At 38.5% G+C, this 14,586-nt stretch overlaps 1 protein-coding gene across 1 annotated transcript in view; it reads right to left on the bottom strand.

Moving 5' to 3' along the window:
- Positions 1–14,586, bottom strand: part of CLYBL (citramalyl-CoA lyase) — a 552,948-nt gene that overhangs the window by 292,574 nt on the left and 245,788 nt on the right. Inside the window, exon 2 of the mRNA XM_069757968.1 lies at positions 4,462–4,669. Within this exon, the coding sequence (XP_069614069.1) occupies positions 4,462–4,669 (208 nt within the window). The remainder of the gene's footprint in view (positions 1–4,461; positions 4,670–14,586) is intronic.

The following is a 14,586-nucleotide window of genomic DNA, read 5'->3' as shown; positions in this document are numbered from 1 at the left end:
AGATCCTTGAACCATCAAATACTTCATTTTTCCACTGATATAAATGCCAGATTCATCATTCTTACCCTTTCTATAGAAGGCCAAATTCTCACCATCATTAACATTTATTCCCCAAACCAAGAATAACCCACTTTCCTAAAAAAAACAGGGCTGTGAAGTTGGTAAGCCAAACCTCCAACTCAGACTCTTCAATTTCCATGACACCGACTCCAATTGCACCAAAATGGGCTCCGACTCCACAGCCCTGAAAAAACCTTCTGATTTTGCAACTCTATGACACATGGAGATTACAGCATCCTGCTGACAAAGACTATAGTTTCTACTCCACTACTCGTACAGTTGCATAGAGTATATATTCCTCCAACATAACGCTCTACTCTGGTTGACTTCATCTAGTATAGGAAACATCCTATGGTCAGACCGTGCCACAATATATTGTTCTCTTAAAATTCCCTCGCTCACAAAAGCATCATGGTCTTCATCTCAATGAGTCAGTGCTACAGGACTCTATTTGTAGTGTAGACATCCAATGAACCAATATATAATCTTCCTGGGAGAGACCCTATCTCATCCTCACCTGCCTTCTCATCCCTTTTAAAAAAAACTACCAGAGGATGAGGTAAGGGAAGTTGAGACTTTCTTCTCCCAGGAGCTAGCGCTGATAATAAAAGGTCTCCCGGGAAATAAAAGCCCTGGCCCTGATGGCCTAACCTCCCGATTTTATAAATCTTTTCAGACTCAGTTTGGCTGGTTTTACAGTTGCGGTTGTGTCCGCAGCGTTTGTGTCGCATACATCTGCATGCGTCTTGATTTCCTATGTTTGATATTGTAGACGCAGGTGCGTGCCTTTGCATGCGTTCACCGGCGTTTGCTTACGCATTTGTATTTTGGCGGTGTCTGGCTGGGCGCGGCTGAAGCACCATGTTAGAATTATTTTGCCATCAAATTTCCATCGCCATACGCATGCGGACGCTTGCGGAAAGAGTGCGTCAAAAAACCCATTACAGTCTATGGGAACACATAGGAATGCAAGGACATGCATTCCCTTGCGTTTGCACTAGAGTCTATATACAGAAATCCCATGAGCCACGCCCACTGGGCGTGGCTTGTGTCATGGAAATTCTCCTTGAAAAATGTTTTCATAACAAACATATATGCATAAACAACACGAACGCATGCAAAAACGTATGCAAACACTTGCAAACATTGCGTTTTTTTTATCCGACATGCGTAAGTTGATACGGATAAAAAACGCAGCGTTATCATGCATTTGCATGCGTTTTGCCATGCGTTTACGGTTGTGTACGAAACGCTGCGGACACAACCGCAAATGTGAACCTAGCCTTATTATCCCCTTTCCGACATCGGACATAATATTACTCTGATGTCGGACACCCTCCCTTTGATGTGGGCTCCTGCGCTGAGCCCACATCTTTCGCGGCACATAGCAGCTGTTTTGAATCGCGATCCACCCGTGACATGGTGGAATCGCAATCCACCCGCTGCTATTAACCCGTTAAATGCCGCTGTCAAACGCTGACATGCTTAACATGCGCTTCCAGCAATCGTGACGGAAATCTGCCCACCGTTGACCCCCCGTCACGTGATCGCGGGTCACCGGTGGGTTGGCATGACAACCACAGGTCTCCTGAAGACCTCTATGGTTGTCATTGCTGGCTTGCTGTGAGCGCCCCCCAGTGATCTGCGCTCATAGCAAGTGAGTAATTCAGCTACATATAGGCTAACTGATTATCGCCTGTATGTAGCTGAGCTGATAGAGTTATGGCAGCTTCTAGTCTCCCATGGAGACTATTGAAACATACCAAAAGTAAAAAAAAAAGTTTTTAAAAATATAACAAAAATAATAAAATATAAAAGTTCAAATCACCCCCCTTTCGCCCCATTCAAAATAAAACAATAAAAAAAACACACATATTTCATATCACCACATTCAGAATCGCCTGATCTATCAATTAAAAAAAAAAAAAGATTAATCTGATTGCTAAACAGCGTAGCGAGAAAAAAAGGCAAAATGCCAGAATTACGTTTCTTGGTCGCCGCGACACTGCTTTAAAATGCAATAATGGGCGATCAAAAGATCGTATCTGCAACAAAATGGTATCATTAAAAACGTCAGCTCGGCACGCAAAAAATAAGCCCTCAACCAACCTGAGCCCATGAAAAATGGAGACGCTACAGGTATCAGAATATTTTTTTTAACAAAGTTTAGAAATTTTTTTTACCACTTAGACAAAAAGAACCTAGACATGTTTGATGTCTATGAAGTTGCAATAAAGGCACGGATGACTGACCTCGTGGAGACCAAAACATCCAACACCGCGGAGACACCATCATGTGTTTCTCAACGCAGTGATCCAGAACACTGCCCCCATCCCTTATGGGAAATATGGAAATGCATGTAAATGCTGTATCCCCGAAACAGCTGTCTGTGGATGGATACCATGCTTGGCATAGGTGGTTTTCCTTTATTGGATGTTTTCCTTTATTGGATGCTGCCCTTCCCGTGGTTGTTCCTTCCCGGGGAAAGGCCTGGCTATTCATTGCTTGCCTTTATATGAACTTGCAATGACCTGGAGAATCATAATGACAGATCAGTTTTATCACTTATTGAACTTAGTAAAAAAGCAATACAAAAAACAAGTGTGGGACTGCACTTTTTCGCAATTTCACCGTACTTGGAATTTTTTTTCAGTTTTATAGTACACGACATGGTAAAACCAATGGTGTTGTTCAAAAGTACAACTCTTCCCGCAAAAAACAAGCCCTTACACGGCCATATTGATGGAAAAATAAAAAAGTTATGGCTCTGGGAAGAAGGGGAGCGAAAAACGAAAACTCAAAAACGAAAATACCTCCAGGGGTTAATAGGCTGAACTTTCTCACTCAGTAAAGTTAAAGAAGCTCACAGCTCGCCAGATCACACAGAGGTTACCGTGAGAACCTCGGCTTGTGAACTGCAGCAACTTTAATGATTTCACCACTCGTCACTGCAGCCGAGTTCTCAAGCTACTCTTAGTGTGTTTTGGCTGCCGTTGTGAGCTATAACGTTACTGATGTCACTGCTCACCACGGCATTTGGATGTCAGGAATCATCGAAGAAGATCCTTATTATGGATTTATGGCAGACCTCTGTGGATTACTTTTATGGTAATAAATGGGTAAATGAGTATAATTGTCGGGGAGTGATTCTTACAATTCTGTGTGTTTATTACTTTTGACTATGGGGCTAGTGTTTGATAGACAACTCTACATAATTAATCCCAGGGCTTGATGTCAGCGCACGTTACACAGCTAACATCAATCCCAAAACCATTACACCGATTGCTCACACACTAGGGCCATAGGGAAGAGCCAAGGCTAAGTGCCAGAATTGGCGCATCTAATAGATGTGCCATTTCTGGGGGAGCTAAGGGCTGGTGTTATTCGACTGGAGAGGTTCAATATCCTTGGCCCCTTCCCAGCCTACTAATATCAGCCCGCAGCTGTCTGTTTAGCCTTTGCTGGTAACAGTGAGCTATTATTAATAGGCTAGCAATCTCCATGGATAGTGGCCTCTTTCCAGAATAATAACACGAACCCTGAGCTGTCTGCTTTTTCCTCAGATGTTATTAAAAAGTAAGAGAGCCACCATGCCATTTTTTCCATTTATGTAATTATTAGATAAATACAAGTACAAAAAAACTACACACGCACAGCACTGATTATATATAATTCACGGGCATATTTTACAGTATCTATCTTTCTCTACCTTTGCACATCTAACACTTAAACATCTGTCATTTGTAATCTTCATTCTATTCCAGTACTTGTAACGCTGATGGCGCACATGAACAGCACACGGATGGTACACAAGGACATGGACACGCATACATATGTATACCACACGAATGGTATCACACTGACAGATGGATGGCACAAAAACACGGACCTCACCGATACCGGTTGTTCCAGTATCAGAAATATCAGGACATGTGAAGGGGGCCTAATCTTGTTTTTTAGACTTCTAAAAATATTTTTAGGTTTTAATGTATTGGTTTTTTTTTTTCTACACAACATTTCTAGCACACATAGTAATTGCTTATAGGGAAATATCAGTCTTTTAATTTCTGAAAAATAATTCTCAGTATATTTTTGAAGTGCAAACGATTTATCTAGCAACAGTATAGGTATTAAAACAAAGCATCATAGAGGATTTTGGGGTGAACGAATAATTATTTTTATGATTTTTTTTTCTTCTGTGTTATATTTTTTAAAGTTTCATTTAATTATTTCAAAAAATCAGATATGATCTTTCCACTACAAAGTGTGGAGTAAGGAATGTACAATTTAAAACGCTTTTGCACAGTATCTTATGAGCGGTAGGGAAATTGTAAAGCTGTTGCATATCTCAAAGATATCTTCTTAAGATTTTGCTACAGAAATACTAAATTATCTGCTTACCTTTTTATTGATGGCTACTCCATCTTCACAGTCTAACACTGCGCAGTCCACAGTGAGAGTGGCAATTTTTTGTATTTTCCTTTCATCATTTCCAGGTATATAAAGTACAGCTCTACGAGGGACATACTTATGAGCATCTCGACTCTGAGAATATAAACAACTGTTCCTCAGTAGCCTCGGGAAACCATGTGCACGGAGCAAAGAGTTTCTGAAAAAAAAATATAACAATAAATTTATAATGTAGATGATAAATAAGAAAATAGAAAAATAGACATGACATCAAGGGAGGTCATTTACATTATTAATATTAAAAGCCCAATATTAGTTCTTCCTAAAATATTTTTTTTTCACAAAGTTAAGTTCATAGAATTCTATAATTTACATTTTGGGTCTTTCTGATTATCCAGACTATGACAATCTGTTCTGTTAAGGAGAAGTTATCGTGAGAACACTAAATATTTAAATTCGACTTATTGTAATTGTAAATCCGACTTATTACAAAAAGAAAAAAGTTTTGCCACTATTATAAAAGTTTTTACAAAAAAAAATAACGTACATTAGTCATCTTAAATTTTCCCACTAGCCACTGAGGCTTTTTTAGATTCATTTTTCCTGTTATTTTTTTTTTCAGGAAGTGTTTGCAGTAGTTTCTTAATAAACTAAGGCAGGATTGGGAGCACAGGTAACTCCTCCATACACAGCTGATAACACAGAATCCACCAATCACAATAGGCAATATTACACCTAACCCTGCTCCTCCCTTCACAATGACCTTTGCATGCAGAATACATGAAGTTTTAGAGATGGAAGGGACCTCAAGGGATATCGTGTCCAACCTCCTGCTCAATGCAAGATTCACTAAACCATCTCAGACAGATGTCTGTCCAGCCTCTGCTTGAAGACTTCCTTTGAAGGAGAACTTGCCAACGCTCGTGGCAACCTATTTCGCTCATTGATCACCCTCACTGTCAAATAGTTTTTTCTAATATACAGTATAATCTGTATCTTCTCCCTTTTAGTTTCAATACATTGCTTCTCGTGTTTCCATGTGCAAATGAGAATAAGGATAATCCCTCTACACTGACATGCTTTCAGACATTTGTAGACAGCTATTAAGTCTCCTCTTAGCCTTATTTTTTGCAAGCTAAACAATCCCAGATCCTTTAATTGTTCCTCGTAGGATATACTTTGCAGTCTGCTCACCATCCTGGCAGCTCTTCTCTGAACTTGCTCCAGTTTTTCAATGTCTTTTTAAAAATGTGGTGCTCAGAACTGGACACAGTATTCCAGATGAGGTCTAACCAAGGAGGAGTAGAGGGGGATAATTACTTTGCGTGATCTAGACTCTATGCTTCTCTTAATACATCCTAGAACTGTATTTGCCTTTTTTTCAGCTCTGGGATAAGCTACATCACACACTAACTGAAGTATATCTGCCTGTCTTGTCTGTCTCTCTACTTATTTTCTCACTCTGCTCTCTACTTTTCATTACCCCTCTCCTCTTCATACAGTAGAATAGAAGACATAATCTGACATCTGACTGTGTTGGCAGTCTGTCTTGCTTTGATCAAGAAGAAATTGAGCATTTTTTTTGTTCAGGAGAAAGGGGACACGAAGAAGTGGCTCATAAGTGAAGAAAGCAAATATATTCTCTGACAAGATATATTACAAAGTTTCTTAAACTTGCTTGTTTAAAAGTTGGTTTTTTTTTTAAAACAGTGATTATTTAATAAAATTTATTCTATTTTGCTATAAACACTGTGCTGACAATTACTGAAGAATTCACATCTTACATGGTATGCCTGGGTCTGTATTTGTAAATAATGTAAAGTCATTTTACCCAGAATACTGAGCAAATGTTGTTGGTAGCGACATCTGTAATAGGCATTGTTCTGTAGCCTATCACTCACCGGGCGGAACCTCACTACTCGCCAATAGTGAAGATGTTCTAATGTTAACGTTGGATGTTTAAAAGCCACTAATTGCCAATGGTTTAAATACTCCTTCTGCGTAAATAGCCTCAGAGTAATATTAATGTATAACTGTTTAGCCAGCTGTATTATTGAGTGTGGAGAACAAAAGGGGTACGTTCATTCGAAATATCAATGTTCACAGGTTACATTTCAGTTTAGTGTGCAACAAAGTATCTGTATGTGTTCATGTTAGGGTAACAAGAAAACTAAAATACAATGGCATTAGAAATATAACTAATAGATTGTGGACAGGGAAATAAAGATGTCCTGATAAAGTTTAATTGTACTGGTGTTGTAAAGATCTATGAAGCACTGTGATATTGCTGTCAGCGATATCAAAACATGTTCATCAATACAACATCACTCTGTGATCATATATATTCTAGTTCCTGTGACATAGCTCTGTATTCATTATCCATCAGAGCGCATTTCACCTGTATTCTATTTTAATTGTGAAATAACTTTTTTAACACTCTTTTTAGTCATTGTAACCACTGGCATCGGATGAAATCCTTATCCGGGAGTAGAGATTAGGCTTTTATAACCAACTGCTTTTAATTATTTTACAGACACAATTAAATACTTACCTTCTTCTGCACTGATCGTGCTTAGACATTGTAATTAGGATTTTGCAATCATGGGAAATCCTAAATGCATCAGGACTGAGAATAAAAGTAAGCCTTAGTTATAGCAGCAGTGCCAACTGCCACGTAGATAAAAGCAATTAGTCTGCCAATTTTCTCTGTCTACATTTATACACAGACATCTATAAACTGGGGCCTATTTCATTACCAAGGTAGCCTTATCTTTCCCAGATGTTTTAGGCTCTCTCCCTGCAGGATACAAGCCTAACCTCTGTTCTAGCATTTTACTTTCTCTTAAACAAGTCTACTTTACCAAACTAGCTTAATGGATTTCAAAGTTTCATTTACACCCAACTTTCTTGACACCAAGCTATACACATTAGGTCTTTAAAGCCCTTTGAGATAAATAATGTCCTCAGGCACCATTAAAGGTTAATCTGAACAAGGTCTAAAACCATAACTAAAGGGATTCAAAGCAGAAAGGATGAATTTATTGTCCGCCACTGCCTCAGGTACGAAGCAGGTGCCCCCTAAGGTCACTCACAGCATACACTAACTCTCATAGACAAATCTCACAGAGTTGATTTGTTTTCAAAGAAACTTATAAAGGCAACTAATCAGATGACTAAATACACAAGAAATATAAACGTACTATAAGTAAGCGAAAAGAGAAATGCCAAAATCAGAATGCAGGTCAAATAGCCCAATACAACAAGTAGACAGATTGCTGTTTATTATGGAAAGATTGGGTCATATATACAGTATTATTTATAGTAAAGAAATGATTAGAGAGATCGCGAGAGAGAAAGAGCCAGAAAAACTGCATTCCTTATATCCCTTAGATCTGTAGTCAAAGATTAAACTATATTCCATTGTCTGTTCCCGAAGAAAGGGAGGTCAATCACTAATCAAGTAATGGCATCTAAAAAGCATTTGTGTTCATTGCCATTGTCCTCTAATAATATCTAAAATATGAATATAGTATCCTATACAGTTGTGGCCAAAAGTATTGACACCCCTGAAATTGTGTCAGATAATACTACGTTTCTTCCTGAAAATGATTGCAAACACAAATTCTTTGTTATTATCTTCATTTAATTTGTCTTAAATGAAAAAACACAAAAAGAATTGTCCTAAAGCCAAATTGGATATAATTCCACACCAAACATAAAAAAGGGGGTGGACAAAAAAAAATCATGTGATGCTTCTCTAATTTGTGTAATTAACAGTACCTGTAACTTACCTGTGGCACCTAACAGGTGTTGGCAATAACTAAATCACACTTGCAGCCAGTTGACATGGATTAAAGTTGACTCAACCTCTGCCCTGTGTCCTTGTGTGTACCACATTGAGCATGGAGAAAAGAAAGAAGACCAAAGAACTGTCTGAGGAAGCATGAGCAATCTCAAGGCTACAAGTCCATCTCCAAAGACCTGAATGTTCCTGTGTCTACCGTGCGCAGTGTCATCAAGAAGTTTCAAGTCCATGGCACTGTGGCTAACCTCCCTAGATGTGGACGGAAAAGAAAAATTGACAAGAGATTTCAAGGCAAGATTGTGCAGATGTTGGATAAAGAACCTCGACTAAAATCCAAACAAGTTCAAGCTGCCCTGCAGTCCAAAGGTCAACAGTGTCAACCCGTACTATCCGTCGGCATATGAATGAAAAGGGACTGTATGGTAGGAGACCCAGGAAGATCCCACTTCTTACCCGGAGGCATTAAAAAGCCAGGCTGGAGTTTGCCAAAACTTACCTGAAAAAGCCTAAAACATTTGGAAGAATGTTCTCTGGTCAGATGAAACAAAAGTAGAGCTTTTTGGGCAAAGGCATCAACATAGAGTTTACAGGAGAAAAAAGAGGCATTCAAAGAAAAGAACACAGTCCCTACAGTGAAACATGGTGGAGCTTCCCTGATGCTTTGGGGTTGCTTTGCTGCCTCTGGCACTGGACTGCTTGACCGTGTGCATGGCATTATGAAGTCTGAAGACTACCAACAAATTTTGCAGCATAATGTAGGGCCCAGCGTGAGAAAGCTGGGTCTCCCTCAGAGGTCATGGGTCTTCCAGCAGGACAATGACCCAAAACACACTTCAAAAAGCACTAGAAAATGGTTTGAGAGAAAGCACTGGAGACTTCTAAGGTGGCCAGCAATGAGTCCAGACCTGAATCCCATAGAACACCTGTGGAGAGATCTTAAAATGGCAGTTTGGAGAAGGCACCCTTCAAATATCAGGGACCTGGAGCAGTTTGCCAAAGAAGAATGGTCTAAAATTCCAGCAGAGCATTGTAAGAAACTCATTGATGGTTACTGAAAGCGGTTGGTCGCAGTTATTTTGGCTAAAGGTTGTACAACCAAGTATTAGGCTGAGGGTGCCAATACGTTTGTCTGGCCCATTTTTGGAGTTTTGTGTAAAATGATCAATTTTTTGCTTTTTGCTTCATTCTCTTTTGTGTTTTTTCATTTAAGACAAATTAAATGAAGATAATACCAAAGAATTTGTGATTGCAATCATTTTCAGGAAGAAACTGAGTATTATCTGACAGAATTGCAGGGGTGTCACTACTTTTGACCACAACTGTATAATGCTCATACAAGTCTGCCTCTCACTAATATAATGCTATTACTAAAAATAATATATCACTATGATTTTCAAATTATACCGGAAATGTGCTGTTAAATGGGTTGTCCACTACTCAGACGACCCCTTATCAATCCTCTTGTTTCCCCCTAGTAAAAACCCAAGACAGAAACAAAATGAAAAAAAAAAATTCTATGAGTAAAAACAATAGTGCATATAAATAAATTCGGTACTTCGCAAACACCATTTTTGATTGAAAAAAAAAGCATTAGAACCATCCCACCAACATCAGGGTATAACCATGTTCAGGATGGTTCTAACCTCCAATATTAAAATTTTACCATGTGTCATAGTGACATCATATGTGAAAAGGGGCTGAGCAAGATCAGGTCCCAAACATGGATACACAGCTAGTGGAGAGCTTTTTAAATGTAAAATGCAGCTCAAAGAAAGAGAGGTCACACCCTTACCTTCACTAAATGCAGCGATCTAAAACTAAACCGAGAAAAAAAATGAACTGGAGTACAAGGTTAGGACCATCCAAACTTGGGAACACCTTGACATTGATGGGCTGGCTTTTCTGCTTTTTTTTTTTTTTTTAAACAAAATTGGGGTTTACTTAGTACCTAATGATATATGCACTATTATTTTTACTTATTTACTTACAGCAGAATATTTTTTTCATTTAGTTTCTGCATTGGGCTTTGTCTGTTTTAAGGCAAGTGTGAACATGATCCTATTTTGCATGCATACCAGCATGTATTCCAGTTCATTTTTTTCGGTTTAGTTCCCCCTAATAAAACAATAACAATTATAATCACTTCTGATATTGGCGCCATTCTAGCGGCGGTGTCAATGACTCTCCTGGGGATCTGTAACATTGTTATATCATGCGATCCCTGAGATCAATCAATGCTGGCTTCACTCTCCCCTACTATAGACAAATCACATACATCTGGAGGTAGTAAGAGCTGCTGATCTCTCATTTCCTCCTGATATAGGTGATATATCCAAAAGTAGGAAGTGCAGAAATCGCGTGACATAAAATGTTACGTGAACCCTAGGAGAGTCACACACGACACTGCTGGAACAGTATCGAAGTCAAGTATAAGTGTTGCTATTTGTCAATGGGGAAACATGAGAACTGAGAAGGGGCTATCCGAGTAGTTGACAACCCCTTTAAATTGCAATAGGGATGGTAATAAGCCTGTAAGGAAGTAAACAGGAATAGCAATGTTGGCCATTGGTTTTTTTTCAATAACGTTTTTCAGTTGGTTAATTGTCAAGATACTCTACTTGATATTTTGCACTCATTCAACATTTTTTTCTCGAGATGTACAGCATCTGAAACAATGGATACTGGCAGCCTGTGCTAGCATTTCTTCTGTGGTGTTGCTATCAGTATGTCAAGAGTGGGAGAAGAGGGTTGCATTGACATTCCAACACAATGGGCAGTACTTTGAACACATTTTATAAGTGGTCATAAACTTGTAAATAACCCATGAAAGAATAAATGTTAAAACCAAGCACACCATTGCTTTTCTTGTGAAATTCTCAATAAGTTTGATGTGTCACATGACCCTCTTCCCATTGAAAAAAAATAAAGTTGGATGCAAAATGGCCAACTTCAAAATGGCCGCCATGGTCACCACCCATCTTGAAAAGTTTTCCCCCTCTCATATACAAATGTGCCACAAACAGGAAGTTGATATCACCAACCATTCCCATTTTATTTTGGTGTATCCATATAAATGGCCCTCCCTGTATTGGTCTGCCACAATTTGTGCACATCTGAAAAAGACTAATACTACCAGCATGGAGACCAGTCAGTATTGTGAGAGGCAGTGAGGGGGATCATATGCAAGGGTCGATATGTATCCCCAGGATGTAGACAGACTCCTATTAGACCCACTGGAGTGCCTTGTGTTCACAGCAGGACATCTGTGAGTCACAAGGCAAAATAAAAGTGTGGACGTGGTCAAGCTAGTTGGCCAAGCCAATGTTCAGGAATACCTGTTAAGTGCTTTTATTTTTGGAGTGTACTACAGGATGGTAGTCTGGCGGTTCGCTCCCTCCAGACTGGGCCTTACAAGTGGCCCATGGCCACAGCTTCCATTTAAAAACCCTGCAGTAAAGGGGTTGGGTTTGTCAGTTTTGGTTTGCAAACTGAAGAAAAACAGGAAACTGAGCCACAGTATGACTTGAAAACATGCATGATGTAAAAGCATGGAAACAAACAAAACCAAAGAAAAGACAATGTGTGCATACACGAGGTAGGTGTTAACATTAGAGAGTGTAGTTACTGTCCTAATTGGGTACACCTTGTCACGGAGGGACAGCTTTATGCTTTTTTTTTAAAATCAAAAACAGTGTTTACTAAGTACCCTATGTGAATTATTTAATGCACTTGCTTTTGTACTTATTTATTTTCATTAGGGTAAATGCACACATTGTCTTTTCTTTGGTTTTGTTGGTTTGCAAACTGCAGAGCTCTGCAGCGTTCGGCTGGTGTGAAGTAACACGGAGCCACGTGAAGCAAAAACAGCTGGCACCACTTGGCGTGACATGGTAGTGTAGTCGCCCACGGCAACAAGTCTCGGATACGAACTATCTTGACGCCCAGGCTGCGATCAGGAGGATACCATTTGTTTTTCATTTGTAAATTTTGGACATTAATAAAGACAACTTTGCTTTGAACTTTCCGGTTTTCTCTGCCTACCTGTTGCACTGCACCAACCCCACTGCATTACAGTATCCAGTGACTCCATCGGCTTCACTTAAGTCAATGATCCTATCTGCGTTCCCAATGAATTACAGTTATTACAGTTATTAGGGCATACCAACAGAAAACCAGAAGTAGTGCTCGGTGGAGAACACTGTATTAATGTGAACCTTGAATAATACACATCGAAGTCCGATGTGGTATTTTGAACACATACTCATCACATTAAGAAATAATTGTTTCAGTATTTCAAGTAAATCATATATCTACCAGGATGTAACCTTATTGTAAAAGTAATTTACTTTTGCGTTGCACTGTAATTTTCTCATCCTTGGATTTATACAATTACTACATACATTGTAGCATTAGCTATTCTACATGTCTACAAGTCACTAGCATTTTTGGATGTTCTTATATCTATTTTACCCTGATTTTGTGTTTTTCTTAATATTGGAATAAAAGTATAATTTGCTACACCACTGTACTCATATATATTCTTTCCAAGCTAGTGGGTTATGTATTATTATTTGACCCCTGCGGGTATAATATTGTAAGGTCTTGGCTCTGTTTGTAGGTTAATAATATGATCCTGAAAATAAAACCCACAATACAAGTTAAAATTCCTTGACAAATAAGTCGTTTCTTGTGTTTTTCTTGTTCCTTTTCTAAACATGGAGACCTGGAGCTACTCTTTTTAAGTATTATTGATCAATTCTACTTCCTGTTAAGACGCAGTTCCCTGGTGCTGTGAAATGCAAAAGCTGCCATCTGTCAGGTCTATAGACCTCACAGAATCAAACTGGTTATTACAATTTAATCAAAACATTCTTCCTCATCCCCTAACAAATGGTTTTAGTGGCTTTAATATTTCCTTTTATTCTATGCTTAATTTTACTATAAAAGTATTGTTTCTGGTGAGCATAATGGTAAAAACATTACAAAATTAATATATATATATTCTCCTGTATAAATAAAATAAAAGGTATTATATGTTTATGTGTAAAGTAAATTACCAGGCCAGCCTTAACATTAAATTGCAACCACCTATAGCGGTGCAAGCTATTCCCTACTTAGTTGCTGCCTAAATTGTACATCATTTTTTCACTTAGAACATTTAGCTACCAATACAGGTAATCATGGCAGTGTAGAATATCACTGGAAATGTATCTTGTAGCTTCTTCTTAATATTCCAGTTACTACTCCTAGATATGAGATTCAAACAGCACAAATAAGGGAGACAACAGGGGACTGAATATTCAAGACACTGCAAATTTGATAAATATAGCCAGAAATAAAGTTGACTAATAGCCAACTTCTCAGCCTTGCAAAAACACGCTTCCCTGTAAACCCATTAAAATACCCAACAGTATGCTTATAGTAAGCCACTGAAACATGATAAATTTGGAGTCAAGCAGAGTACACGGTAAGGGACATATTACTTGTCAGCATTTGCACATGATATCTTGCTAAGCTGAGGTTGCGTCCAAATGCTACAGAATAAATCAATGTCCTGATGTACTGAAAGATGCTGTTCGATGGCACTCAGAAGCACAGCTAAGACATATATTGCAAAAACTATGCTGCTCTTAAATTAGATGTAGAAATTGCAAAATATAAATCAGCAATTGAATATTTAATTAGCAATTTTGCAAAATGGTATTTTCAAACATCTTACCCGGCGGATAGTCAAATTTATGGCCGATTAATTATGAAGCTTTGGAACAGCAACTGTGCTGGTACTTCACATAATATTATTGCATGATGTGCCAAATGAGGACAAATGCTATTCATCAGGTTAAAGGGAAATTGATCAAACAGATCAGTTATTTCTTTAAATAAACAACGTTACATATATTCCCAAGTTATTATTTAGGTCAGCGGTTTGCATTGCATTGTAGCAAAGGGGTCCTGGACTCAATTCTGACCAAAGACATCATCTGGAAGGAGATTGGAATTTGGGAGGAAATCCCAAGAACACACAAAGACATATTTTGGAATATTGCTTGTGAGCTGCAGACTAAGTGATGACATGTCTGTTAAAGAGCTGCAGAATATGTAGGCACTGCATAAGCAATAGAGATAAATATGCATTATTTATTAACTTGTTTATATAGGATTCTGAGAACTAGATTACACACTGTCAGATTCACATAGTTTCCTATCTTCCAGAATGTCCAGTCTGCTTGGTATTGATACAGAACATTCCATTTGCTTGTCAAATCATGAAAATGCAGAAGATTAATTTTACAACTAACATGATTTACCCT

Source organism: Ranitomeya imitator, chromosome 3 (assembly GCF_032444005.1).
Source record: "Ranitomeya imitator isolate aRanImi1 chromosome 3, aRanImi1.pri, whole genome shotgun sequence".
Classification (NCBI taxonomy): Eukaryota; Metazoa; Chordata; class Amphibia; order Anura; family Dendrobatidae; genus Ranitomeya; species Ranitomeya imitator.
This window is presented reverse-complemented; position numbering and strand designations above follow the sequence as displayed.